The following is a 27,717-nucleotide window of genomic DNA, read 5'->3' as shown; positions in this document are numbered from 1 at the left end:
ATTCTTCAACTTCACTTTAATTCTTCACCTTATATATTACATATATAAATATATTGTAAAGAAAGTAGCTTTTTGCTGTCCTAAAAGTCTCTCAATGTCACAAAATGACATCATCATAACCTTTGTTAATTGGCCATCAGTGTTGGGAGTAGTATCATTAAAAATGCTGACAATGAAATGTGGCGTCTTGTTTGGCATGACATACATAACAATATATATAGCTACTACCACAGAGGAAGGTAAATACAGGAGCTAGTCACCTCGAAGTGTGCTTGTTCACTCTTTGGAAAACACTGCTCCCTAGCGTTTTAGTAGAGAATTGCAAGCTATAACTCAGTTCTCCACCTAATCTCATGAAACATCACAGACCACTACAATTCTTTTACATATTTCAAGGTTTTTCAAAAAAGTACCACAACAATTACTTTCCCTGGTAACAAATTCCATGTATGTAGTAATGATTTTGTCACGAATTCAGTTGCAAAGTAACCCATAACCAACTAATTACTTTTATAAAGTAATTCCCCTGACACTTTGTAACACTTATGCAACATGTATGCAACATAGGTGGGAGAAAGTCTCAGCTCTTTCATCCCATGACTCACGTAAAAAGTGAGTCCAGGTCAAGTCTGGATAAAAGACATGACAGCTCAAGTCAAGACCCAAGTCTTAGGCCTGAAAGTTTTGTGCCTGAAACTGTTTAGTGTCTAGTTAAGTCATGTGCCAAGTCTCAAGTCTTTAATCTCAAGTCAAGTCTCAAGTCACGACAAGACAGATCGAGTTAAATCAGAAGTCATAGACTTGACATTTTTGGTTATTCGCACTGTTTAGTTTCCGCCAAAGCATACATTTTGATTGATTTTACGTCATTCATTCATTCATTTTCTACCGCTTATTTTCACGAGGGGTGCGGGCGTGCTGGAGCCTATCCCAGCTGTCTTCAGGCGAGAGGCGGGGTACACCCTGGACTGGTGGCCAGCCATCCCAGGGCACATATAGACAAACAACCATTCACACTCACATTCATACCTATGGACAATTTGGAGTGGCCAATTAACCTAGCATGTTTTTGGAATGTGGGAGGAAACCGGAGTACCCGGAGAAAACCCACGCCAAGAACATGCAAACTCCTAGCCTAGCTGTGAGGCCTGGGCGCTAACCACTCGTCCGCCTCCCCCATTCCAAAAACATGCTAGGTTAATTAGCCACTCCAAATTGTCCATAGGTATGAATGTGAGTGTGAATGGTTGTTTGTCTATATGTGCCCTGGGATTGGCTGGCCACCAGTCCAGGGTGGAAGACAGCTGGGATAGGCTCCAGCACCCCCGCGACCCTGGTGAGGATAAGCGGTAGAAAATGAATGAATGAATGAATGAATGAATGAGTGTGATTTATAGTGCCCCCTGGTGTCGGATCGATACACTACTGTTTTTCCAATCAAACGTCGTTTGTTTGACCTTTGGAAGAAAAATGTAAAATCCATTTATCATTTGTGAATGTTCTCAAGCAGGCCAACCCAAGTGACTTTGAAGCCGAGGTTACATAAGCCTAGCCTTCATGTGACGGAGGCCGTGCGGGCTCAGGATCCTGATCAAGTTGGGCGTACAACAAAGAAACAATCAAGATGTTGTTGAAGGTGGGGGTTGATATCATGGGATGCCTTCGTGATGGTCTTACATAAGACAAATGTCAGTCCACCTCCCAAACTCTATCCCTGCGGTTGTGGAGCTTCTCGGTGGTTTCTGTGGGATGGAATGGGAGGAATCATTCAACATGTTCTTGTCCCCGCCCCTCCCACGCCCGACTCCTCCCACGTACGTCTATAAGCACTTGGCGGCCCACGGAGTCCCACATGCCAGCATGGACTCACCTTCTCCTCCTCATCCTCCTCCTCTTCCTCTTCCTCGGCCTCGGTGCAGCAGCGGCATTCGGACACTGGGAAGTGAGGAAGATGATGGAGCCAGATGATGGTCGGGAGGCGTGACGTGTTTTTCTTTTGTCAGGTGATGAAGGTTTCCGTGAGTGAAAAGTGTCGAGCCAAAAGGTCACCATAAATATGTAACAAAGTGCAAGTGGGCTGCTTCTCCCACCCTGGACTTCACTTTGGACGCCACAGACCGAACCGGGACCAAAGTTTCTATTCCTGCCGAACACAAAATGACTTGTTGGCTCTTCCGACTGGCTCTGCTCTCCGCTTGCGTCCTCTCCGTCCGCTGCACGCCAGCGCCAAGCGCCGGTACCGGTACCGGTACCGGTACCGAGGGGGAGGCGCGCTGCGCGTCGTGCGGCGTCGCTCGAGCGGAGGACGCGGAGTCCGGCCGCCCGGACGTGGACTTTGTGGAGGCGGTCAAGAGGCACATCCTGAGCAGGCTGCAGATGCGGGAGCGGCCCAATATCACGCACCCGGTACCGAAAGCCGCCATGGTGACGGCGCTGCGGAAACTCCACGCCGGGAAGCTCCGGGAGGACGGCAGAGTGGAGATCCCCAACTTGGACGGACACCCGATGAGCAACGAGGTCCTGGAGGAGAGCTCGGAGATCATCAGCTTTGCAGAAAAAGGTGCGTCGTGACGACATGCTCGTCTCCATCTTGCACTTTTCACTTTGTCCCAGGGGCGCCACCGGGTTCTGGGGACGGGGGGCTTAGCCCCCTGGAGATGCACAGCATATGAATGAATGTGGTGGACGTCCAAAAAAATCCAAAAATCCAAAAATCCAAAAACCAAATAAGGAAGAAGAAGCGGGATATAAGTTTCCCACTTTTGGACAGATTTAGTAGAGATACTAGTAGAGATAGTTTTAGGCCACCATTAAATGTACACAAGTACACACAATGTACACAAGCTCTGCAACCATCCTGTCCAGTGGACAGTCATCAATCATATCATAATTATTATCATATTAGTAATTAGCCTACTATTATTACTATCATCATTCTTCTTCTTGGATTATTACTACTACTACAGGCTAGTATTAACCTGCTTATTGGCTTGCTTATTAGCCTGCTTTTGCCCTATTATATAACATTTATTTATATAACATTTGTCAAATATTTCTTTTTGTAAAAAAAAACAAAAACAAAAAAATATAGAAAAATATATCAAATTATTTCGGGGACATTTTCCATTTTCGGGGGGCTGAAAGGTGACCTTTCCCCAGGAGAGTTGTGATGACTTGAAAGGTCAGAAGAAGACGGGATGCATGACGGATAATGCTTCCTGCCATAAAATCCTTCCAGTTTTCTTTCCAGCTTTCACCTCCTTTTCCACACTTGGTCGTCACGGGAACATCTCCTGGTGGAAAAGTTCCGCTTTCAGAAAACAAAAATGGGGGAAATTGCCCCTTTCACACAAGTAAAGGGTGTGCTCACAGCAGGACGGGGAGTCTCAACCTTTTCCACTGAACAGAAGCATTCCCAGTTGAACCAGTTTCCTGGTTCCAGACGTGACGGATACGGGAATCTCAACAAAGTAGGATTCCTTATTTAAACATTTTTCCTATAGCTAGAGCATAGAAAACTGCAAACTCCACACAGAGATGGCCGAGGGGGGAATTGAACTCGGGTCTCCCAGGGAGGTCTGCATGGTAACCACTCGTCCACCGTGCAGCCCCATTTTTATGCTTGAAAAGAAGAATTAGGATCAGAAGTACACGATATGTATTTTGTTTTTTATACTGACGACATGTGGTCAAGTGGTTAGGGCGCAGACCTCACAGCTAGGAGACCAGGGTTCAATTCCACCCTCTTCCATCTCTGTGTGGAGTTTGCATGTTCTCCCCGTGCATGCGTGGGTTTCCTCCCACATTCCAAAAACATGCTAGGTTAATTGGCCACCCCAAATTGTCCATAGGTATGAATGTGAGTGTGAATGGTTGTTGGAAAATGAGTGAATGAATGTACACGCTGTTGGAAACCATGGATCTACGGGAAAACAATTAAGGGGCCATGTTGATATTTTTAATTGGCTTACTGTATATTTTTTAATTGGCTAAAACCCGCCCATTCCGGCTTACAATTTCAAATATTTTGTGTTTTTTGTTCTTTTTTTCCAACATGTATTGTTGTATATTATTGTATGTTATTGTATATTTTGGGGATTCATTCATTCATTCAACAAACTAGCTGCAGGACCCAAATGGGCCCCTGACCACACTTTGTACACCCCTCCACTCATCCATCATATGCTCGGACCATATCTGTGCTGTGTGGCAACGCGTGCATTGACGTGACCGCACGTAGCATTTGGGTACACAAGTGGCCATCTTTACTACACATCTACTACCCGTTACTACACAGGAAGGGGAGGAGTTAAGAAAATGTGGCAAATCACGGAAGCTTTGACTCCCAGAGGGTGAAACATCGCTGTCGTATCTTCAGGTATGTCTGCCCGTGGTGGCCGGGTTGTGGCCAGCTAGCCGCATTAGCGGCTTCAGCGTCTCGTCCAGTCAGGAAGTAGCAAGGCAGTAACGGATCAATGGCGTCTCCTCCATCCGCTTCCCTCATCCACTGAACACGACTTGGACCCGCTTCAAGCAAATGTGTGTGTTTGGAGGTCAGGAGGCATCAGGTGGGGCTTCGGCTTCATCTGGTCTCATTCTGACTCAATTGGCACCACTCAAGTCCATCTGCTTCTCCTGACAGCTGTCAATCAGCATGTCAGGGTGGTACTTTGATGACTGACGTTGAGGAGAAGTTGATGAGCTGCATGGCTACCCAGGTGATCTGGTTCATGAATCCTTTGTTGCGCTTGTGATTGCAGATGACCTGGTGACCTCCAAGTCCAGCTTGTTCTTTCTGATCTCCAGCGAGGGGAACCAGAACCTCTACGTGTCGCAAGCCACCCTCTGGCTCTACTTCAAGCTCCTCCCGCCACCTCTTGAGATGCGGTCGAAGCGCAAGGTGACGGTGAAGGTGTACTACCAGGAACCGGGCCTGAGCAGCAAGTGGAACCTGGTGGAGAAGCAGGTGGAGCTGAAACGGAGCGGATGGCACACCTTCATGCTGACGGACGCCGTGCGGTTAGTGTTTGAACAGGGCGACCGGCGCCAGAACCTGGATGTGCGCTGCGAGGGTTGCGAGGCGGGCGGCGTCGCGCCCGTGCTCCTCAACCGCAACGACGAGTCGCACCGGCCCTTCTTGGTGGTGCGGGCACGCCAGGTGGATCCCAAGCATCGCATTCGGAAGAGAGGACTGGAATGCGACGGCAGCAGCAGCCTGTGCTGCCGCCAGCAGTTCTACATCGACTTCCGACTCATAGGCTGGAACGACTGGATCATTGCACCGTCGGGCTACTTTGGGAACTACTGCGAAGGGAACTGCCCCGCCTACATGGCGGGCGTCCCCGGGTCGGCGTCGTCATTCCACACGGCCGTGGTCAACCAGTACCGCATGAGGGGGATGAGCCCCGGATCCATGAACTCCTGCTGCATCCCCACCAGACTGAGCACCATGTCCATGCTCTACTTCGATGACGAGTACAACATCGTCAAGCGGGACGTTCCCAACATGATCGTAGAGGAGTGCGGCTGCGCTTGACCCTTTCAGGCGGACGCGGACACTCGGACACACGGAGCTGACCGTGCGACCATGAGGAGGAGTACCGCCCCCCACCCCGCCCCCCACCGTGCACTTGCATATAAGCCTGTACATATATTTATGTTTGTGGATGTATTTGCATGGTTGTGTGCTGGGTCAGGACCTTTTCGTCCTTCCGAAGTCGCCACCAGCCAATCACAGAACGGCAAAGTGTCAACTCTCACCCAAAAGCACTTGCAGATCCAAATGCCTTCCGTGAGCGCTAGGTGGCGCCTCGCCAATCAAGTGCCGCATGAGCTATGCAAAATATTCTATTTAGCACACAGCAAACACGCCACAAACTATCAGCAATACTTGAAATGTATGCATAGTGAGTAGCGGGGGGGGGGGGGGGGGGGGGGGGGGGGTTGTGGGGGGGCTGTTTTGCTCTCCGGAACGTTCCCACTTTGTTCAGCGGCTTCACCGGGCGCACCGTCACACCTCTTGCAACCTCTGCTCAGCCACCTTCCCCTCCTGCCCCCCCTGCCCCCCTTCCTCCTCGGGGACGGGGGTGGGGGTTTGTGTTGGGGGGGGGGGGTATTTGTACTGAGGAGCGGCGAGGCTGCCGACACGGGATATCAAAGTTGAAAGTTATTTTTATAGAGCTGCGTTCAAGGAACCAAAGACGTTTACGAGTGTCGTCATGAGAGGCCTAAACACTGTCATGTGATCATCATCATCATCATCATCTTCATCTCTGCCTAGAAGATGTCTTATTTTGTAATACACTTTTTTCTAGTTTGCTTCTTTCTTTTTAGCTTCACGTGTACAGTAACATTCCTATGTTGTCGTCATGGTAACCGTTGCAAAAATAAATGTCTTATTACAAAGTCCTTTGCTCTTCTTGGGTCATGTGACATGGAAGTGTTCCTTCCAATTGACTGGAATGTTTGGATCGTTTGGACTGTCGATAGTTTACATGAGGAGTTTTCCTCTTTCCGAAAACATGGTATCCATGGAAAGGAATATTCCAATCTCCTGTCTCCATGCGCCGCTATAATCAACCAGAATAGTCAATGGGCATGCCCAGTAAAACGTAAACATAACATCACGTCATACCGACTTCCTCCACTTTTCCTTTCACTTGTTGGAATAATTCCGTATTGCGTGTTTTTGGTCCGTCCAGCTTTGAAATTGAGTTTATCTGACGTAACACTGTCATGTGTCAATCAAGGCTAAATAAAGCATCCAATCACCAGCCACAACTCAGTCGGTAAGCATTCACGGTCCTACAAAAAGGTGAATATTTTTAACTCTTTTAGAAATGTACGTTTTCCCCACTGGGAATAATTAGGGCTGCTAAAGAGCCGCAGGTTGCTGACCCGTTGTGCTATTTGCTTGCTAAGCCGCCACAAGGTATGCCCCATGTTTCTGGGGCCTCGTTCAAGCTTGACTGGCAGAGGAAGGACGCTTGACGTGCCATCTGGGACTCCTGAAGTGGGGGGGGGGGGGGGGGGGGGCGCCATGAGAAGGAGAAGGAGACAGCCTCAGATGTCTGCTGGAGAAGATAGACGGTGTCATTGCAGAAATCTGACTTCCTTCTGTGGTGGAACCCCATTTCCACCCAATTCCCTTGTTTTTGTCAGGACAACTACAGTAAAAATATGGAACCAATTCCAGGAAAGATGGCTACCACTCCGTAGTTCCCTGGTGAAAAGGGGCGGGTTGACGGCATGGTGTGTCACTCCTCTGGTACTTCCTGTTCATGTGACGCTCTGAATGAGAACCCTGCTGTGGTTGTCTGAGGGTGAGGCCGTTCACAAGTCAGATATAAGGGCTGCACGTTGGTCAAGTGGTTAGCGTCATAGCCCGGTGATCTGGGCTGCCATCTCTGCGTGGAGCTGCACGCTCGCCACGTGTGCATGTGACGTAAATAAGACGTGTAACATGTATGTTGGGTTAACTGGAGACCTCCAATGGGGGTGTCCAAAGTACGGCCCGGGGTCTTTTGTGGCCAACAGCTGCTATTTAATGGCCCTTGGCACACTCTAAAAAGCCAATTAAGGAAAACAACAACAAATGTGGAAGAAAAGAGATTTCACTTTAGGAGAATGACATCAAAATATTAGGAGAATAAAGTTATAATAATAGAAATATATAAAAGTGGTAATCTTATGAGAAAAAGATGGTAAGTTCACAAGAATGACATTGTAATATTATGTGGAAAAATATCATTTCAGAAGCATAAAGTTAAAACAGTGAATCATTTTTCTTTAATGGTAATATCATACCAAAAAAATACAATAAATGCGCAGTTAGGTTGGGGAAAATAGTATAATATTATAAGAATACTTTGACATAAAGTTATACATTTATGAGAATGAAATTGAATGATATAAAAAATGCAATAATGAGCACCAACGTGTATTGAAGGAGGACAAAGGATTAATTTGATCTTCATTGACGACGGGATTTCTTACGCACCCCAAAGACACCAAGTGGCGGCGAGATCAACACATTCCTCTTTAACGCCAACTTCCTGGTTTGGTGTGAGTCATTTATTGAAATCAATACGCGTTTATCACCTCAATACCCAAAGTGGGTGGCTGCACGGTGGACCAGTGGTTAGTGCGCAGGCCTGTGAGTGTATGAATGTGAGTGTGAATGGTTGTTTGCCAGTCCAGGGTGGAAGACAGCTGGGATAGGCTCCAGCAACCCTAGTGAGGATAAGTGGTATAGAAGATGGATGGCTAGCTTGACCGGTAATAATAACGGTACTTGAGACTAATTCAAAGGAATGAACTAATTCAAACATTTCTTTGTGGACGTTCAAGGTTTGTATCTGACAATAAAAACATGGCCAGAAGGATGTTCTTCTCTAAACGCGTACTTTCACGTACTTGAAGTCTCCTCAGCCGGCTTGATAAATGGGAGAACATCCCTGTCATCCCTGTCAAGGAGCAACAATCCTGCGGCAGCTGGAATCTGGTCCCACATGAAGAGGGCGGAGTTTAAGCTCTCCTCCGTCCTCATTCATACTCTTATACAAATTGCTGGCATTTGACGTCTGACCTTTCCTAAACGGGGCTGATCAATTCTTTCTATCTCCATTAAGGTCTTATCTACAGGAATATGATCATGAAAATGCATATACTGTGTATATATATATATATACTATATATATATATATATCTATATATACATACACAGCATCTAATGGTGGCTTGTCATTTCAGGCAACTCTAACAAGGCCCAATTCACCTTGGCAGCTGCCCAGGCCCAGGCCCAGGCCCAGGCCCAGGCCCAGACCCAGGCCCAGGCCCAGGACCATAGCCGTCTTTGCAGATACTAGTTGTGCCAAAGAATGAGCAGAACTTGAAAACCAGACTTGATACCGAGTTAGCGCAGCAAGACCCAAAGGATGAAATGTTACCTTCAATGTCCTGAGAGCCGCTACAAATTGCGCGTCTAAACGCTCCAGATGGTTGGATCGCTGCGGCAGACTTGACCCACGCTGCCGCTGCTGACGAGCCTCATTGCCTCATGAATATTCATGAGCAGGAAAAGCCGGCCTGATTAGAATATTCACGCTGCTGTGGGGTTCTGGAGGATGACTCTTCAGGGTGCGGGGGCCGCTGTCACATTCTCTGAGACAAAGTGAAAAACGTCCATAGACTATTTGGGGGGGGGGGGGGGGGCATGGTGGACTAGTGGTTAACACGTCCGAATCACAGTCAGGAGAGGCGCGTATGAATCTCTTACGGACCGTTCTGCGTGGAGGTTTCGTGTTCTCACCGTACGTCCTCTTGGATTCCAAAAAGTCAGCTGAGATAGGCTCCAGCTCCAGGTCCAGGTCCGGGTCCAGGTCCGGGTCCAGCTCCAGCTCCAGCTCAAGTTCCAGGTCCAGCTCCAGTTCCAGCTCCAGTTCCAGCTCCAGCTCCAGTTCCAGTTCCAGTTCCAGTTCCAGTTCCAGTTCCAGCTCCAGTTCCAGCTCCAGGTCCAGCTCCAGTTCCAGCTCCAGGTCCAGGTCAAGGTCCAGGTCCAGCTCCAGCGTGACCCTAATGAGGACAAGCGGCATAAAATGAATGAATGGATGGACAACATTGTGGCGCCATTGGACATGGCTGAGGAAAGTAGGACACAAGGAGTTGTTAACGGGACAAAAGGGGGGCAGTTTGCTTTTCTTGGTAACTGCCAATTAGACGACATGTACCTCCCCATGTTCAACTAAACCAGGCCACGTGTGTCTGCAGGCCATCACTGATACTTTGGTGTTTTTCAAGTACAATCAGAGGTCACTTCCACGCGGGTCTGCACCAACATTTGGTGGTGCAGATTTTGGGGACCTCAAAGTCCCTCTGGTTCACTTCCTGTTGGTACCGCGCCATGGAGTGACTTAAACATTAACCATAACCATAACCAAACATTATTTATTATTTATTATTTATTATTTATTATTTATTATTTATTATTTATTATTTATTATTTATTATTTATTATTTATTATTTATTATTTATTATTTATTATTTATTATTTATTATTTATTATTTGATGCTGATGCTGAATTCCCCCCATAACTCAAATAGCATCTTGGTATTTGGATATCAAAAGAGGTTTTCTTGTTCAAGGAATGGAAAGAAGAGCCTGCGCTTGAGCACCCCTAGAGGTCAACCTGTATCTGTGCATGTGCTTGTGGAAGCATGTTGCTAGCAGGTGGAAACAAAGCGTAGGCTAAGTGTATTTATGTTAGAGAAAGAAGCGACGAGCTCTCTGAAAACAAATCCAAAGAATATGCAAAGGACTTTACACAAACACCAAGCCCAAAGTCGCTAATAACTGACGTGTGTGTGTCAGTGTGTGTCAGTGTGTGTCAGTGTGTGTCAGTGTGTGTCAGTGTGTGTCAGTGTGTGCGTGAGTCTATTCCCCCCCGGCTCACACGGAATCCTGAACAGCTCCGGTTCCACGATTCCATGAGATCGAAATCCCTGTTGTAGGCTCCCATTAGCTGTGCTAGCAAAGCTTCCAACTAGCAAAGCTTCCAACTAGCAAAGCTTCCAACTAGCAAAGCTTCCAACTAGCAAAGCTTGTATCCGGCACAAGGAAAAGAATCCGTCTGGGGTCGAACTTCTCTGCGGGGATCTTTTCTAAATGACGTTTGACGGTTTCATGATGCTTCCTGTCCACCATCTTGTCAGCGGAAAGTGCTGGTGTCTCCATCCCACAAAGTCTAGATCGGCGGAGAGGCCAAGGGGGCAGACGTGACCCACCTGCACGGACTGGATGGAAAGCAGCCTTCACAAGCCAGCAGGTGAGATGCCTCTCGGCTGCCACTGAAGGTGGCGGCCAGTAAACCAAACGCCCTGTGCAGTGGAGCGTCACTTTGCAGCCGAGTGGTTTCCACGTCGGACTTGGTTGGCGTCATGTGACTCCTCCGGGGAGGCAAGCGGGGCTGCCTGAGATTGAGTTGGAAGGAGGAAGGAAGAAATCGGAATGGCAGCACGCCACGGAGGCCGCTCTGTGCCGGGAATACCAAAGACTGGCTCCACGCTCAGCAGACAATGGCTGATGGCTGCCGACATCGGCTCACTTGTCAAAGAGCGAGAGCCAAGGTGGCCCATCTTCTTCCTTCTCAGCAGAAGGACATGTTGCAAACGCGCACTGCAGCAATGGCGCCCGTCTTTCCGTACACGCCTCCGAGTGGACATACAAGATAAGATATGCCTTTATTCGTCCCTCAGTGGGGAAATTTGCAGTGGGGAAGTGGGGAAGTGGGGAATTGGGGAAGTGGGGAAGTGGGGAATTGGTGAAGTGGGGAAGAGGTCTCTCTTGAGAGACCGTGTGCCAGTCTTGGCAGTCCTGTCCACATGTCCCAAAAGTGCCACTGAGCTCAAAGGAGCGGCGCTGAAACCGGATCTTTTCAGCCCTTACTTTGCCTCAGTAGAGCGAATACATTAGCATGTAAGCATCGGCGCCACGACCCGGTCAGGAGAGCTGCTACGCCAAGGAAGCCATCTTTAATTTATGCTAACTTGAGTTTGTGTTGATATGATTGAGGCACAAATAAAAATGGGGCTTTGTTTCAGGTTTGTGCAACAAAGTGAAGGACAAGCGTGATTTGTATGGCGCTACTCTTGGTGGCGGGCGGCGGGAGGGGGGGGGTTGCGGGGTGGGAGCCTATTAGCATAACAAGTGCAGCGCAACCAAAAGCCATTTTGCTTCCTTTGTTTCAGTCAAGCAGCTGTCATTTGCAGAACATTTTGCATTTTGGATTCCTCTATGCTAATTTTGGGTGAACAATGTTCAACAATAAGCACTCGGGCATCGAACAGAAAGCTTTTCATGGCGCGGGGCGCCTGCGGGCATCTGCGGGCCGTGCCATGAAAAGCACACCAAACAATGGCTTCACGCTCCCAACAGCAAAACTCGGCCTTCAATGAAACTCCACGTTCCCAGCATAGCGCCGCCCGAAACGCCGCCCCCCCCAACACGCTCACACCGGACCGCCGTGCCATTCATCATCATATTCATCCACATGACATCTTGGAAGGTCGCAGCATCTCTGACAAACCTTGTCTGCTCTGTGAAATGTCATTTGTCATATTTTTACAATGACTCAGGAAGTTTGATCCTCATTTGGGCCAAAGTTTATCCGGACGAGCAAAAACTACGGAACTACGGTTCTGCAAAGACCTGCTGATGACTGAGGCTCATTGTGTGTCAACAGGAAGTTATTCCTTCATTCATTCATTCATTCATTCATTCCTTCCTTCCTTCCTTCCTTCCTTCCTTCCTTCCTTCCTTCCTTCCTTCCTTCCTTCCTTCCTTCCTTCCTTCCTTCCTTCCTTCCTTCCTTCCTTCCTTCCTTCCTTCCTTCATTCAATCGTTCGTTCGTTCGTTCGTTCATTCATTCATTCATTCATTCGTTCATTCATTCATTCGTTCGTTCGTTCGTTCGTTCGTTCATTCATTCATTCTCTACCGCTTATCCTCGCAGCCTATCCCAGCTGTCTTGGGGCAAGAGGCGGGGTCCACCCTGGATTGGTGGCAAGCCAATCCCAGGGCACATATAGACAAACAACCATTCACACTCACATTCATACCTATGGACAATTTGGAGTGGCTAATTAACCTAGCATGTTTTTGGAATGGGGGAGGAAACCGGAGTACCCGGAAATGGCCGAGGGTGGAGTTGAACTCACGCCACCTAGCTGTGAGGCCTGCGTCCTAACCACTTTTTGCCGTGCAGCCTAGTTGGAAAATTAATCTTTAAAAAAGCAACACCAGAAATGAGAAAAAAATGCTGTAAATTTACAAGAAAAAATTAAATTTTTTTTTATAAATATTTGGATTCTAACAATAAAAAAATGCAATTTTACAAGAATAAACTCATAATGTCATGAGGAAAAATATAATAATTTTAGACAAATATCATACCTATGGACAATTTGGAATCGCTAATTAAGGAGAACATGCAAACGCCACACAGAGATGGCCAAAGGTGGAATTGAACTCAGGTTTCCTAGCTGTGAGGCCTGCGTGCTAACCACTTGTTCACCTTGCAGCCCACAATGAAGTCCCGGTCCACCGCATCCTTCCGTGCCCGCTTACGTTGGCGTCAACATAACCTAGGCAAAGGCTTTTATTGTTATATGGTAATGGTAATGGTAATGGTAATGGTAATGGTAATGGTAATGGTAATGGTAATGGTAATGGTAATGGTAATGGTAGTGGTTTTATTTCATTTGAACATGCATCAGATTCCAATTGAGTGCATCCCATAATCAGTTCCCAGTTCCACATGTCCAAAAGGAGTAGGAAGAAGCAAAGCTTATTAAATCCTACATTTGTTCACTTCCTGCTTTCCTAATATAGTTTAAGTTTTTTTTTGTCCCATAGCAAAGTACTGTGTGATATGAGCATCCAATGCCATAATGTGTACCATAGTGCGTGTCAATATAGTGATATATATAGCACATCATGACTGGTTCAAGACTCTTCATCCTTGGATTTAGCAAACATCAACTGCTTGTATTGTTTCTTGAATTGGCTCATCGTTGTGCATTGTTTGACTTCCTTATTCATCCATTCACATGTTTGTGTCAACATGTGATGTAGTCCAACCTCTGAAAAGCCTGAAAAGTCTGAATCTCCATGCCTGAATCTTCATTTTTTTGGAAATGAAAATATGGTCAGCCTATATTGGAATGTGTTGGAATTCAGCCGCCAAGCTGGTCGCTACCTGTCCAAAGTGCGTCAACGCAAGCGGGTTTGACCGTTCCCGGTGTGTCCAGCATAAATTTAGATGAACAAATAAACAGGATGTTGCTAGAAAGGTTTGTCCAAGGCACATTAATGTGTGGTTGGTAAGAATGTGGTATTGAATGTGGTCTCAAAAGAAAGCGGTGAATTAGTGCCGTGTGATGGTGTGTGTTCATCGTACCACTTGAATTGTCACAGCGCGTAGCCCCAGGCGATGGCGTTCCCTCAACAGGCAAAGTCAACTAAAATTGGGTTATTGGAGTCCTCGGGCTGAGCAACCGGGACACCAGGAATCCAAAATAAAGCATTCCCCCCTAAAATAGAGCGCAGCTGGAAACCAGGTTACACACACAAGCCCACCAAGACCGAGTGAAGCAGCATCCTATACGTGTCACGTGGACCACCAGGATCTGCACGGAACTATCAATCACGCTAACATCATCTTCAACTTACTCAGTCAGACAAAAGAAGGCTGTTTGGAGGTCACTCCTTGACCCCCCAGGCCAAAATCATTGCCAGCGTTATTGTCAGAAAGAAGAGGAGATTTGAGGAGCCACATATGGAGATGAACTTGTCAGTAGAGACCGGACCCGAGGTAGCCTCAGGGATTGGAAACATGTCAGTAAACTCTTTAGAATTCATTTCCTTTTGACAGCAAATGTATGTTCCCTCGCTGCGCCACAAATCAACCAAACTCTGACCTTGAAACCGAGGTGCCGCATTTACGCCGTTTGGTTCCACCCCTGCTACGCATTTTAATGAGAGATGAAGTGGCTAACATTTGTTCCCACCCTTTCCCTGCATAATAAGCCATGACTCTATATGGTTCTGGACCATATCGCCCGAGTGTGTTGGGGGGGGCAGGGGGGGGCTGTCCAAACATAGTGTCCAGCCCAGTGATAGTGGGATTAGAAGCACCTGCCATGCAGACAAAGGCCAGCCTTAAGCCAAATGAATGAAGTGCTATGAAACACAAGCCCCGCCCCTCAACGCTAAATGAGTCAACTTTGACCTGCCAAACCTCCCTCTCACGTTCACTACTTCCTGTCATCTTAATGATGTCACACTCCGACAATGTCACCACGTGATTCACCCCCGCTGACATTCTTGGAGGGTGGGGGTGTCCAAACTGTGGCCTACGGTAGTCATTGGGCCGCATCTTGTTTTCCTGAAAATAAAAAGAATTAATTATTGAAATTCATTCATTCATTTTCTACCGCTTATCCTCACAAGGGTCGCCGGGGGTGCTGGAGCCTATCCCAGCTGTCTTCCACCCTGGACTGGTGGCCAGCCAATCCCAGGGCACATATAGACAAACAACCATTCACACTCACATTCATACCTATGGACAATTTGGAGTCTCTTATTAGATATATATTAGATATATGACGGCGACTCATTATTATTTTAACAACTGATTCATAGGTTGATTCATTTTTTAATTCATCGATTAATTGGATTTAAAAAACTTTTTTGCCTCTGTATTAAGAAATAGAAGATTTGAACTGACAGACCAAATAAGTGCACAAAAAACAAGGTTGTCGCGGGAATATTCTATTAAAATTATGTACATATATATTATTATATTATATTATTTTTATATTATATATATTTGTCAAATAGCTTCAATAAAACAATAAATGCATACAAAAATACAATCATGCTGGTTTTCTTAGTCGATTCAATTCAATTATATTTTAATATTTAAATAAAATAAAAATTTAATGTTCATAATTTGATGTGACAAATAATTCAAGGAAAATTATAAGCATAAAATAGTGTGTGTGTGTTAAATATACGTATGGCCCCCCCTGACCAGTTTCTTAACTCAATGCGGCCCACGAGTCCAAATATTTGCCCACCCCTGGTCCATAGGTATGAATGTGAGTGTGAATGGTTGTTTGTCTATATGTGCCCTGGGATTGGCTGGCCACCAGTCCAGGGTGGACCCCGCCTCTCGCCCCAAGACAGCTAGGATAGGCTCCAGCAAACCTGCGACCCTAGTGAGAATAAGCGGCATAGAAAATGGATGGACTAAAAAAACATGAATTGATTACCAAGTAGTTGTTGGCAATTGATTAACCATGGATTAATCATGCCAGCCCTAATTGGATACCACATTCATTAGCATTGGAACCAATAACACAATAACACAAACGCTATGGTGTTATGTTCAAATAGCTTAGCATACATCGCCCTACTGTGGATTGCTGTTTAAATGTGCCCCCCCCCCCCCCCCCCCCCGCATCTTTTTGCTGCTCTCGGTGGAAAAAATTCCCTTCCCAAGAAGTTCAGTCTCCCAACCTTATTGGACAGCTCAAGTATATGAAAGGACAACCCCCCCTCCATGACAGACATCTTGGGTGGTTCCCCAGCTTCCTGTGGTTCTACTTTGTGGTCCAGGACTCATCACAGCGACATCCATTGCCTACAGTTTCCTGTGGGAGCAGAGCAGCGTGATCCTCCACCACAGACGCTGATCTGCTGATCTGCTGATCTGTGAGCACAGCTAAAAGGAGTGCTCTTGGCGAGATGTCAGGTGGCGGACATGTTTGATCCGACCGCCGCCATGTCTTTGAACTAGACCTCTTTCATCTCCAGCACTGAGCTGACGGGGTTCATCTGTGGCTAAGTGGGCGAGTGTCACATTCTTCCATTGCATCCATCAGCCTCTGCCACTTTACCATAATGTACAGCCTGTGCCCCCCCCACACCCCCACACCCCCCAGGTGTCTGCTGACGATAATGATGGCGGGAGATGAAATTTGAGGAATCCGCATCTTGCTTCCTTAGCTTAACGGCGCTGAAAGTGGATCCATAATGCTTGTTTTTTCTTGCACAGGACCGGACTGGCGTGCATGAGCTTATGAAACACGACTCTGCGTAACAAATGCACCTTTGAGCCTCGTTGTGGTGGTCCGGCCCGACAGGGTGGCTCCCCGCGAGAAGTGATGCTGAAGGGAAAACAAAAGAGCGAAAGGAAAGACGTCGCTAATCCTCAGCTGAGCTGGCGTTGGAGCTTGCAACTTGCACAGCGCGGCCCGAGGAGCCAATGAAATGCTGATGTTTCCCTGCATTTTTGGCTGACAGCAGAGACAACTTCAAAGCTGTTCCGGATGTTCCACTCGGGTGTTTATCCGCACATCCTCATTCACTCGCTCATACTCATAACCTCCAGTGACCTACTCAAGGCTACGGTGCCTCATTAGGTGCTAAAGGAAAGCAGACTCAGACTCCTGCCGTAAGTTCTCCAAGGTAATATTGTTCAAGTAACGTCTTGTACGCCATTTAGCGTACTGACAGAGACACACAGAAACTGACTGACACAGCAAACGCTCCGCTGTTGTCCACATTGCACAACTTGGCCACAATGGTGCATCAATCATCCATTTTGGCTCCGATTTTGTGGAATGTATGCCCTTAAAGTAGGCGAAACAAACCCTTCGTGATTTATCTGGTGCCCGAATACCATGGATGAACGAATATAGATATGAATATATATGAAATGTTGTTAGATATATGTTATATATATGAATATATATGAATATTCTCCGTGCATGAAATTGGGCCCACCAGAATGAGACAACATTATATTCATTCATTCATTTTCTAACGAGGGGTGCTGGAGCCTATCCCAGCTGTCTTCCACCCTGGACTGGTGGCCAGCCAATCCCAGGGCACATATAGACAAACAACCATTCACACTCACATTCATACCTATGGACAATTTGGAGTGGCTAATTAACCTAGCATGTTTTTGGAATGTGGGAGGAAACCGGAGTACCCGGAGAAAACCCACGCATGCACGGGGAGAACATGCAAACTCCACACAGAGATGGCCGAGGGTGGAATTGAACCCTGGTCTCCTAGCTGTGAGGCCTAACCACTCGACCACCGTGCAGCACTGTAAATGTTTCAATTGAATTCAACTTCAGTGGTGCCCTGCTGCCATGAAACACCAAAATGGGACATTTTCTTGCAGGTTTTTCTTGCTAAACCGAAGCAGAACAAGTCATACTTTATTATAACGTGCAAATTGTTAAAAGCAATTAAGTGTATGTTTTTGCTTGCTATGCCACACTATTTGGTGCCCCTTTTAGGAGAAAGACCAGAGCTAAATGTTTGGCATTTTATTGTAAATGTGCGTCGTGCTCATGTCATCCGTCCCGCTATCTTCTGGGTTTTTCCAAAAGCATCCCCCTCTGCAGGATGCAGCATTCAAGTTCTGTCACGGCGGCTGACTGCCACCATCTGATAACCTTTCTCCTTTTACATGCGCCTTTATGGGCCCGTCAGTCGGGACAAAGTGGATTCACCCACCCCAGCCCGACCTTGGACGTCTCTGCACAGCTCGGACCTGCAGACAGCTTTTTAGAACAAATGATGTTGATCAGGTCATATTAGTCTGGACTTCATCCTCAGTCCTGGTTGGACAAAAGCGAGTCTGTCCTCAGAGTGAATTACTCACGGATTCTCCTACGTGAGAAAGGTCCTTGTCTCCTGTGTCGAGTCAAAACACTCGTGGTGTCCCACAGCCTTCACACATAGTCTTCATTTTATCTCAAGGTCAAAGCCATGAGATTCCGCTAAGACTGCCAATGCTTGTTCTGGGGAGACAGCATCAGCTATCATTGACTGGAATTAGCAGAACCAGAGTGAGGATCCTCCCCTCAGATCACTTTTGAGACGTCCAGAGAGAACCCCTAGAGGTTGACGAGGGTCTCGGGCAAGGCAGATTACATACCATGATTAGTGCACAGATGTGCTTTCGGCTGGCCACAATAAAAGGACAATCAAAAATGTGTATCGCTAAGCACAATGGCACGGATGTGGCAAGTGTGAGAGGGAGTGTGCTGACTGCAGGAATGTCCGTCACAGCTGTTGCCCATGCACCGCATGTTGGTTTCTCTACCATAAGCCATCTCCAACGCCGGTTCAGCGAAGTTGGTAGTACTTCCATAATTGTTTATTGACATACACTTACATACATCCAGCATCCAGCATCCAGCATCCAGCATCCAGCATCCAGCATCCAGCATCCAGCATCCAGCATCCAGCATCCAGCCTCCAGCCTCCAGCCTCCAGCATCCAGCATCCAGCATCCAGCATCCAGCATCCAGCATCCAGCATCCAGCATCCAGCATCCAGCATCCAGCATCCAGCATCCAGCATCCAGCATCCAGCCTCCAGCCTCCAGCCTCCAGCATCCAGCATCCAGCATCCAGCATCCAGCATCCAGCATCCAGCATCCAGCATCCAGCATCCAGCATCCAGCATCCAGCATCCAGCATCCAGCCTCCAGCCTCCAGCATCCAGCATCCAGCATCCAGCATCCAGCATCCAGCATCCAGCATCCAGCCTCCAGCATCCAGCATCCAGCATCCAGCATCCAGCATCCAGCATCCAGCCTCCAGTCACCAGGACAGCTGCTGCAATAGTTTGGTCGGTTTTGAGTGTAGCTTATCGTGTACCCCAGGGGTCAATATCGGGACCAAAATTGTTTATTTCAAAATAAAAATGGGCCGCACGGTGGTCGAGTTGTTAGCATGTTGGCCACACTGTCAGGAATTTGGGAAGACCAGGGTTCAATTCCACCCTCGGCCATCTCTGTGTGGAGTTTGCATGTTCTCCCCGTGCATGCGTGGGTTTTCTCCGGGTACTCCGATTTCCTCCCACATTCCAAAAACATGCTAGGTTAATTGGCCACTCCAAATTGTCCATAGGTATGAATGTGAGTGTGAATGGTTGTTTGTCTATATGTGCCCTGGGATTGGCTGGCCACCAGTCCAGGGTGGAAGACAGCTGGGATAGGCTGCAGCACCCCTGCGCCCACCCGCCCTTCAGCAGTGAAAATGTATACATGGCGCTCCTCCACCTTCCAGGCTGAACCACAGCAACATGGAAGCATGCGTAGCTAACCATGGCGGGGTGGAGGCTTTTGTTTGGCCACATGCACGGCAAGAGGACGCGCTAGGATGTCTTTGGCATCACAAGCCATCCGTTGTCTTCCTTTCCATCACTCCTCAGGAGCCAGAGGGGCCATTGGAGGCTGACATGCATAATATGGCCGGCCAGTTTAGATTCATTATAAAGCCTTTACGCAGGCAAAACAATGGGCGGCAGTCACACTCGTTACTTCTTGATGTTTTGCAGCAATGGTGGGAGACACAAATGGCAGCTGGGACCCAAGACATGCTCGGAAGGTTCTGAGGTTCCTGAGGTTCAGCTTATTGTTGTGTAAGAAAATGTGACGATATATAGATCATTTCCTCTCCAAAAAAAGGACACAAGGAGGATGTAGGAGGATGTCCCCAAGCTCCAATGAGATGTTTGATCTGATGGATCTGAAGGAAACTCCCATCCCTCTCCAGAACGCAAAGAACTCTTGACTGATTTGTTCAATCCCAACTTCCTGTATTCCTGTTGCATGCTGGGGGCACGCCCACAGAAGACGTGGTGAGCTCTACTGATGACGTCGCTGACATCCTTACGGGACCAGAGGCTACATGAGGATGCCCAGCAGGTATGCTGGCTTGACAAGAACCGCAACGCATTTGGCCTTGACGTGCTCATGCACTCAGGGTTCCTTCATAGAACATTCATGCACACACATATGCACGCCCCCCCCCCCTCCCCCCAGCACACAGACAAGCTTAGTGGCGAACTGAGGATGTCACAGACCCCCTGCAGTGCTTCACACTGCGATGGAGTGATGCTGTGAGATGGGACATTGCATGACTGGGAGCATAATAATGTGTGTGTGAACGCATGTGTGTCACTAATGTACCCTGTCACTGGAGTGGCCCCCTGCTGAGTTCCTATCAGCGTCAGCAGTGAATCGGCTCGCTCAAGCAGCACTAAATCCCCCAAAATCTCACTCCGCTGACCCTCTGCGGACAATAGCCTGCATCTAATTAGTGGCGCATGCACTCGCATCACTCACACTCCTGAGGGCCCACCTTCTCAGGACCTTCCTGAATGATTCCTATGGACAGGAAGTGGTTAGCATGTGGAGTTTGTGCTGTCTTCTTCCACATACTCAGGCTTCTTCCAAACGGCTGTCGGTTGATACGTGCCCTGTGATTGGCTTGGCAACCAGTCCAGGGTGTACGCCGCCTCCTGCCCAAATGCAAATGCTGCAGCGATGAATAGCGATATCGGTATAAGTACAGGCTACTTCTTGTCGGGTTTTACTGCGTGGATGATGCACCGAGGGCAGCGTGCCGCTTGGGTGGCGGCTCTGATAATGAAATAATTGGCCAATGAGAGAAGAAGGAGGGAGGGATGTGTCGTAAAATGTAGGAGGTGAACTGGAAACAAGTACAATGGCAACTTTTGGCTCTTACGTTGTCAGCAGGAGCGATGGGTCATCGGGTCTGGGCATGATCTGCTGGTTTTTGCCCCACGCACGCACAAGCGCATTGACTGGGAAGCCGTTTGCATTTAATGAGGGTCAAGGTCCAAATTTTGAAAAAAGGGTCAAAGCTTCGCATGACCACATGAAACCCATTTTCCCAGTCCCGATTTCTTCTGTGACCAGTTTATTCATCAGCGTCTCCTTTCAAAAAGAGAAAGGGATTATTCCAAACGGCCGCCACTTAGAAGACACTCTCTGTCACGTCAGGTTTATATTTTTGAATATTAATACTCTACTCTACTGGTTAACAAGAAGGATCAAATAATAATTTGCTTTTGTTACAAAGTTGCTTTTCAAATACTTTCCACTTATATTTAAACAGTTCAATAGTTCAATTGGTGCCTTTTTTCTTCATTTTAAAAGTAATCACATGCTTAGCTTTTATTTAGGCATTATTTATTATTTATATGGTATATTATATGTTATATATATTTTATATATATTATATATATCAACTTCTCTTCTTGTAAAAAATAAAACAATTAAAACATTTTAACTTTAAAACATTAAAAAATAAAAAATAAAAACAATTGTAAGAAATAATGAAAAATAACAAAAAACTTGAATTATATTAGGAAAGCAGGAAGTGAACAAACGTAACAGTTAGTGATTGTAAAAGTACCAGATGGAGGGGTAGGATTTAATAAGCTTTGCTTCTTCCTACTCCTTTTGGACATGTGGAACTGGGAACTGATAGGGTGGGAGTGAGTTCTTGCCCCAGGTGGAGTAGTTCAAGTATCTTGGGGTGAGGTCGGAGGCGTTGGTTCAACAGACAGACCAAGGCAGAGTCTGCAGCAATGCGGTCGTGGTATCAGACTGTTGTGGTGAAGAGACAGATGAGTCGGAAGGCAAAGTTCTGACCTACGTTCCCAAAGTCACGCAAGGTCGTGGGTCTTTGGGTCATGGCTGAAAGAAGGAAGAAGCGGCTGAAACTAGTTTCCTTCGTAGGTTGGCTCCACTGTGAGGAGAAGCTAACAGTAGAGCCGCTGCTCCTTCATGTCGAGAGGAGGCCTTTGATGGGGCTCAGACACCTGGTCCTGATGCCTCCTGCCCAGGGAGGGATCCTCATAAGGAGGTGGCTGTGAAACGGGAAGTCTGGACTTCCGTTCTGCTGCCCCTGTGAGCCGGACCCGGACTTTTTACATGTCTTCTGAATACCATATATTTGTATTTTGGTTCATGTAGAAAAAGATATTCTTGAAAATGCTTCATTTAGGTCAAATGATGGAAAGCACCACGCTAGCATGAAACTTGAAAGTGGCGAAGAATGAAGAATGAATTTCTTTGATTGTATTTTTTTTCCTCATGAGGTAGGCCTCCCTCGACCGTGGGTCATCGGTTATTCCCGTACATCACATGACCTCACCTGATGAGGTGTGGCCTGGAGTGACATCAACCACTACTCATAGCCAATAGCGTTAAAATCCCAAATAGTTTGCATGCATCACATAATGATGGTCGGCAGATCCCACGGCCGCATGGCGTCACGCATGCATGCATGTTTTTTAGGGCAGGAGTATGTGAACACATGTTCAAGCTGGGAGGAAAACCAGAGGATTTGAGGAACCATCTGCTGGACAAAGATGATCTGAGGCTATTGTTCTCCCCAGGTGGGGATGGTGGGGAGGCTTGTAGGGGCCCCAAGCAGAAAAAGGAGGGAAACGCAGGGCTTAAGGAGCGCAGGCTAGCCATAATCTTGTTTTCATTTGCGCCACTCAGGCCTTGTGGGTTAGCATTTGTTTCCTGCTCGTGTCCGGTTAGATGGATTTTAAAAGTCGTTTTTGAAGTCTTTGATGAGTCAGCAAAAGGTGATGTGGGCATTTGGCGCTGTCGGCTTGATGTGAACATTACAGAGGACCAGTGATGTGTGGCGAGCTTCACGGTTGGTGAGGGACTGACTTGTGCAGTTTGCTCAGAGGACAAAAGAAGAGGGTTGCTCACTTTCATTCATTCATTCATTCATTTTCTACCGCTTATCCCAACTAGGGTCGCGGGGGGGCTGGAGCCTATCCCAGCTGTCTTCGGAGCGAGAGGCGGGGTCCACCCTGGACTGGTGGCCAGCCAATCACAGGTTTCCTCCCACATTCCAAAAACATGCTAGGTTAATTAGCCACTCCAAATTGTCCATAGGTATGAATGTGAGTGTGAATGGTTGTTTGTCTATATGTGCCCTGGGATTGGCTGGCCACCAGTCCAGGGTGGAAGACAGCTGGGATAGGCTCCAGCACCCCCGCGACCCTCGTGAGGATAAGCGGCAGAAAATGAATGAATGAATGAAAATATTGTGCCCCGCCTCTGGCGTCCAGCAGCAGGAGCCCGAGCCCTGAGGCTCACGGGGGTGCTGGAGCCTATCCCAGCTGTCTCTCTCTCTTCGGGCAAGAGGCGGGGTACACCCTGGACTGGTGTTATCATTATTCATTTTTTAATTGTTCATGGTGATGGCACCCCCCCAATTGCACGTCGCCGCAAAGAATATGCAAATGCCTAAATGCGCACAAAGGGAATTGAACCTTCGACCTCCTGATGTGCGCAGCTCGTGCACAGCAAGCAGCAGTGCGGATTACGTAGTGTTCTTTGCTGAAACCTGTAATTAGGATCTTCACCATCTTGGCTTGGCTGCCTCATTGTCAGCCTCCCCCTCCTCCTCCTCCTCGTCCTCCTCCTCCTCCTCGCCCTCCTCCTCCTCAGTAAGTGATGGAGTGATGAAGAGGAGGAAACAACAGATTGTTGATGTTGACCTGTCCAAGGGAGAACAATTGTGGCGCAGGATTGAAAATCTAAATCTGTATTAGAGGCTTTTGTTGGGTCTAAGGCAACTGGCTTGGCACGAAGGGGACAGCGTGCACGCACACGTGTGTACACACACACACACACGCACACACACGCACACACGCACACACGCACACACGCACACACGCACAATGACAACACCCAAACCAGTGCAGAGTTAAAGTGCCAGTTCTCCATACTGGTGAAAGACACATGCATGTCTTCACTGGACAACAAAACCTTTAAGCCAATCAGTGCAAAAGAAGCCAAGCCGGATGTTTATGGGATGTTTAGGGGATGTTTATGGGATGTTTATGGGATGTTTAGGGGATGTTTATGGAATGTTTATGGAATGTTTATGGGATGTTTATGGGATGTTTATGGAATGTTTATGGAATGTTTATGGGATGTTTATGGGATGTTTATGGAATGTTTATGGGATGTTTATGGGATGTTTATGGAATGTTTATGGAATGTTTAGGGAATGTTTATGGGATGTTTATGGGATGTTTATGGGATGTTTATGGGATGTTTATGGGATGTTTATGGGATGTTTATGGAATGTTTATGGGATGTTTATGGAATGTTTATGGGATGTTTATGGGATGTTTATGGGATGTTTATGGAATGTTTCTGGGATGTTTATGGAATGTTTATGGGATGTTTATGGGATGTTTATGGAATGTTTATGGGATGTTTATGGGATGTTTATGGGATGTTTATGGGATGTTTATGGAATGTTTATGGGATGTTTATGGGAAGTTTATGGGATGTTTATGGAATGTTTATGGGATGTTTATGGAATGTTTATGGGATGTTTATGGGATGTTTATGGGATGTTTATGGGATGTTTATGGGATGTTTATGGAATGTTTATGGGATGTTTATGGAATGTTTATGGGATGTTTATGGGAAGTTTATGGGATGTTTATGGAATGTTTATGGGATGTTTATGGAATGTTTATGGGATGTTTATGGGATGTTTAGGGAATGTTTATGGGATGTTTATGGGATGTTTAGGGAATGTTTATGGGATGTTTATGGAATGTTTATGGAATTTTCATGGGATGTTTATAGAATGTTTATGGAATGTTTATGGGATGTTTATGGGATGTTTATGGGATGTTTATGGGATGTTTATGGAATGTTTATGGGATGTTTATGGGATGTTTAGGGAATGTTTATGGGATGTTTATGGGATGTTTAGGGAATGTTTATGGAATGTTTATGGAATGTTGATGGGATGTTTGTGGGATGTTTATGGGATGTTTATGGAATGTTTATGGGATGTTTATGAGATGTTTATGGAATGTTTATGGGATGTTTATGGGATGTTTATGGAATGTTTATGGGATGTTTATGGGACGTTTATGGAATGTTTATGGGATGTTTATGGGATGCTTATGGCATGTTTATGGGATGTTTATGGGATGTTTATGGGACGTTTATGGAATGTTTATGGGTTGTTTATGGGATGCTTATGGGATGTTTATGGGATGTTTATGGAATGTTTATGGAATGTTTATGGGATGTTTATGGGACGTTTATGGGATGTTTATGGGATGCTTATGGGATGTTTATGGGATGTTTATGGAATGTTTATGGAATGTTTATGGGATGTTTATGGGACGTTTATGGAATGTTTATGGGATGTTTATGGGATGCTTATGGGATGTTTATGGGATGTTTATGGGATGTTTATGGGACGTTTATGGAATGTTTATGGGTTGTTTATGGGATGCTTATGGGATGTTTATGGGATGTTTATGGAATGTTTATGGAATGTTTATGGGATGTTTATGGGACGTTTATGGGATGTTTATGGGATGCTTATGGGATGTTTATGGGATGTTTATGGAATGTTTATGGAATGTTTATGGGATGTTTATGGGACGTTTATGGGATGTTTATGGGATGCTTATGGGATGTTTATGGAATGTTTATGGAATGTTTACGGGATGTTTATGCGTGTTTGTTTGTTTATTTGTTTGTGGAGGATGCTTGTTGTCATATGTGAAAGCATAAGTCTGCTTGAACACGGATAATCCTGGCCTGTTAATGCGCTGGCCCAGATTGAGGCGGACTCCAATAGATCAGATCAGTTGTCCAAACAATGGCTCGCTGCCCCAAATAGGTCATGGCGTTGCCTTCGCCCAATGCTCAGGACAAACTTTGTCCCCAGCTCAGCCTTCACGTGAACGGCAAACAGAAAGAAAAACAATTGAAATTCCACTCTGGTGAGACCTGTTGGAGCGCAGGGGGCGGGGTCACTGCAGTCATATGGCGGAAGATTAATTAAATGGATCCTGCTGTTCAAATCAGCACAAAGACGCTTCTTAGCAGATTAATAGCTGCAACATTAAGCCATTCAAATCTTATCACAGAGTAATCATCCGTCAACGAGTCCATCTAGGGAAGTCATTGACCGCCTGTCAAGCTAAGTCCTGATTAGCATTACCATGTCTGCGTCGGTCAAGGTGACAGACTGGTCCATCCTCGTTCACATGGCGGCTCGGTGACGTGGTGTCTTTCACAGGAATTCCGGTTGATGCAGGAAGGTCCGCTTCAAGATGCTTGCTTGGGAACCAGAACCAATGTACTTGTCCCTCTTAATGTGTTGCAGTCCGTCTAGGGCTAACGTTAGCAAGCAATGTCGCAGGCCGACACCAAACAGGGACTAGAGTCAAGAAAGCAAGCCCATGTCGGACCAATGAGTCTATTTCAGAGATGGCAGGTGAAAATAGCATCACCTGACCTAGCGTACAAGACAAACATAAAGACCCCAAAAAGCTTGAATATGGTCAGCTTGAATTTGACCATGTGAATGTGATCAGCTCCAGTCCTGGAATCCTGGACTCGAGAGGTGTGGACTCGAGTCGCGACAATTTGGATGATATTGGCAATATTTTCAAAGACAGTTGGACACCAGTGACTCAGAACTTGATGACTTGAAAATACTTTTGATTTCCAGTAAGTACCGATGTGTCCCGACTCAAAGCATTCAACCGACGTGATCATCATTAGCTATGACTTCTGGGACTCCAAAATTTCAAACCAACGACTATGGACCGACTTAACTCTACCTGTTTTGTCATGACCAGAGACTTGACTTGGATTTTAGGTTAAAGACTTCTACCTCATGTGCAAATCCTGCTTTTGATCAATAATGTGATCTTTTCCTTTCTGTCACGAACCAAAGTGCATGACCGCGACAACTGACAGTTAAGGTGGAAACATCGAGGACGCATATGACAGCTTGCTTTGCAACAAAGGAAAAAAAAGAATGTTCCAGACGCCTTGATGCCCCTGCAAACAAAGGAAAAGGTGCCTTGATGCCCCTGCAAACAAAGGAAAAGGTGCCTTGATGCCCCTGCAAACAAAGGAAAAGGTGCCTTGATGCCCCTGCAAACAAAGGAAAAGGTGCCTTGATGCCCCTGCAAACAAAAGAAAAGGTGCCTTGATGCCCCTGCAAACAAAGGAAAAGGTGCCTTGATGCCCCTGCAAACAAAGGAAAAGGTGCCTTGATGCCCCTGCAAACAAAAGAAAAGGTGCCTTGATGCCCTGCGAACAAACAACAAAACCAGAAACCAGAAACAGCATGAAAGCGGTTAAAGCAAGGGCAGTGGCGAAAGCTGATTGGTCCAGGACTCCAGCCTCTTACACAATCTTGAGTGTAGAAAAGGCCGGGCAGGGAAAGGAAGGGTGCTTTTTTGCAGCTGCGCTGTAATAAGACCCGCTTACTTGTAGGCATACAGG

The 27,717-nt window shown here is 46.7% G+C and overlaps 1 protein-coding gene across 1 annotated transcript; it reads left to right on the top strand.

Moving 5' to 3' along the window:
* The first annotated feature begins 1,677 nt into the window (after positions 1-1,677).
* On the top strand, positions 1,678-5,894 carry LOC131104264 (inhibin beta B chain-like). Its single transcript, XM_058051268.1, has 2 exons — positions 1,678-2,560; positions 4,761-5,894. Exons 1-2 carry the CDS (start codon positions 2,158-2,160, stop codon positions 5,534-5,536), a joined length of 1,179 nt encoding a protein of 392 aa, XP_057907251.1. The 5' UTR covers positions 1,678-2,157; the 3' UTR covers positions 5,537-5,894.
* The last annotated feature ends 21,823 nt before the right edge of the window (positions 5,895-27,717 follow it).

Source organism: Doryrhamphus excisus, chromosome 16 (genome assembly GCF_030265055.1).
Source record: "Doryrhamphus excisus isolate RoL2022-K1 chromosome 16, RoL_Dexc_1.0, whole genome shotgun sequence".
Taxonomy (NCBI): domain Eukaryota; kingdom Metazoa; phylum Chordata; class Actinopteri; order Syngnathiformes; family Syngnathidae; genus Doryrhamphus; species Doryrhamphus excisus.
Note: the sequence above shows the minus strand (reverse complement) of the source record. Positions and strands in the feature narration are given on the sequence as shown.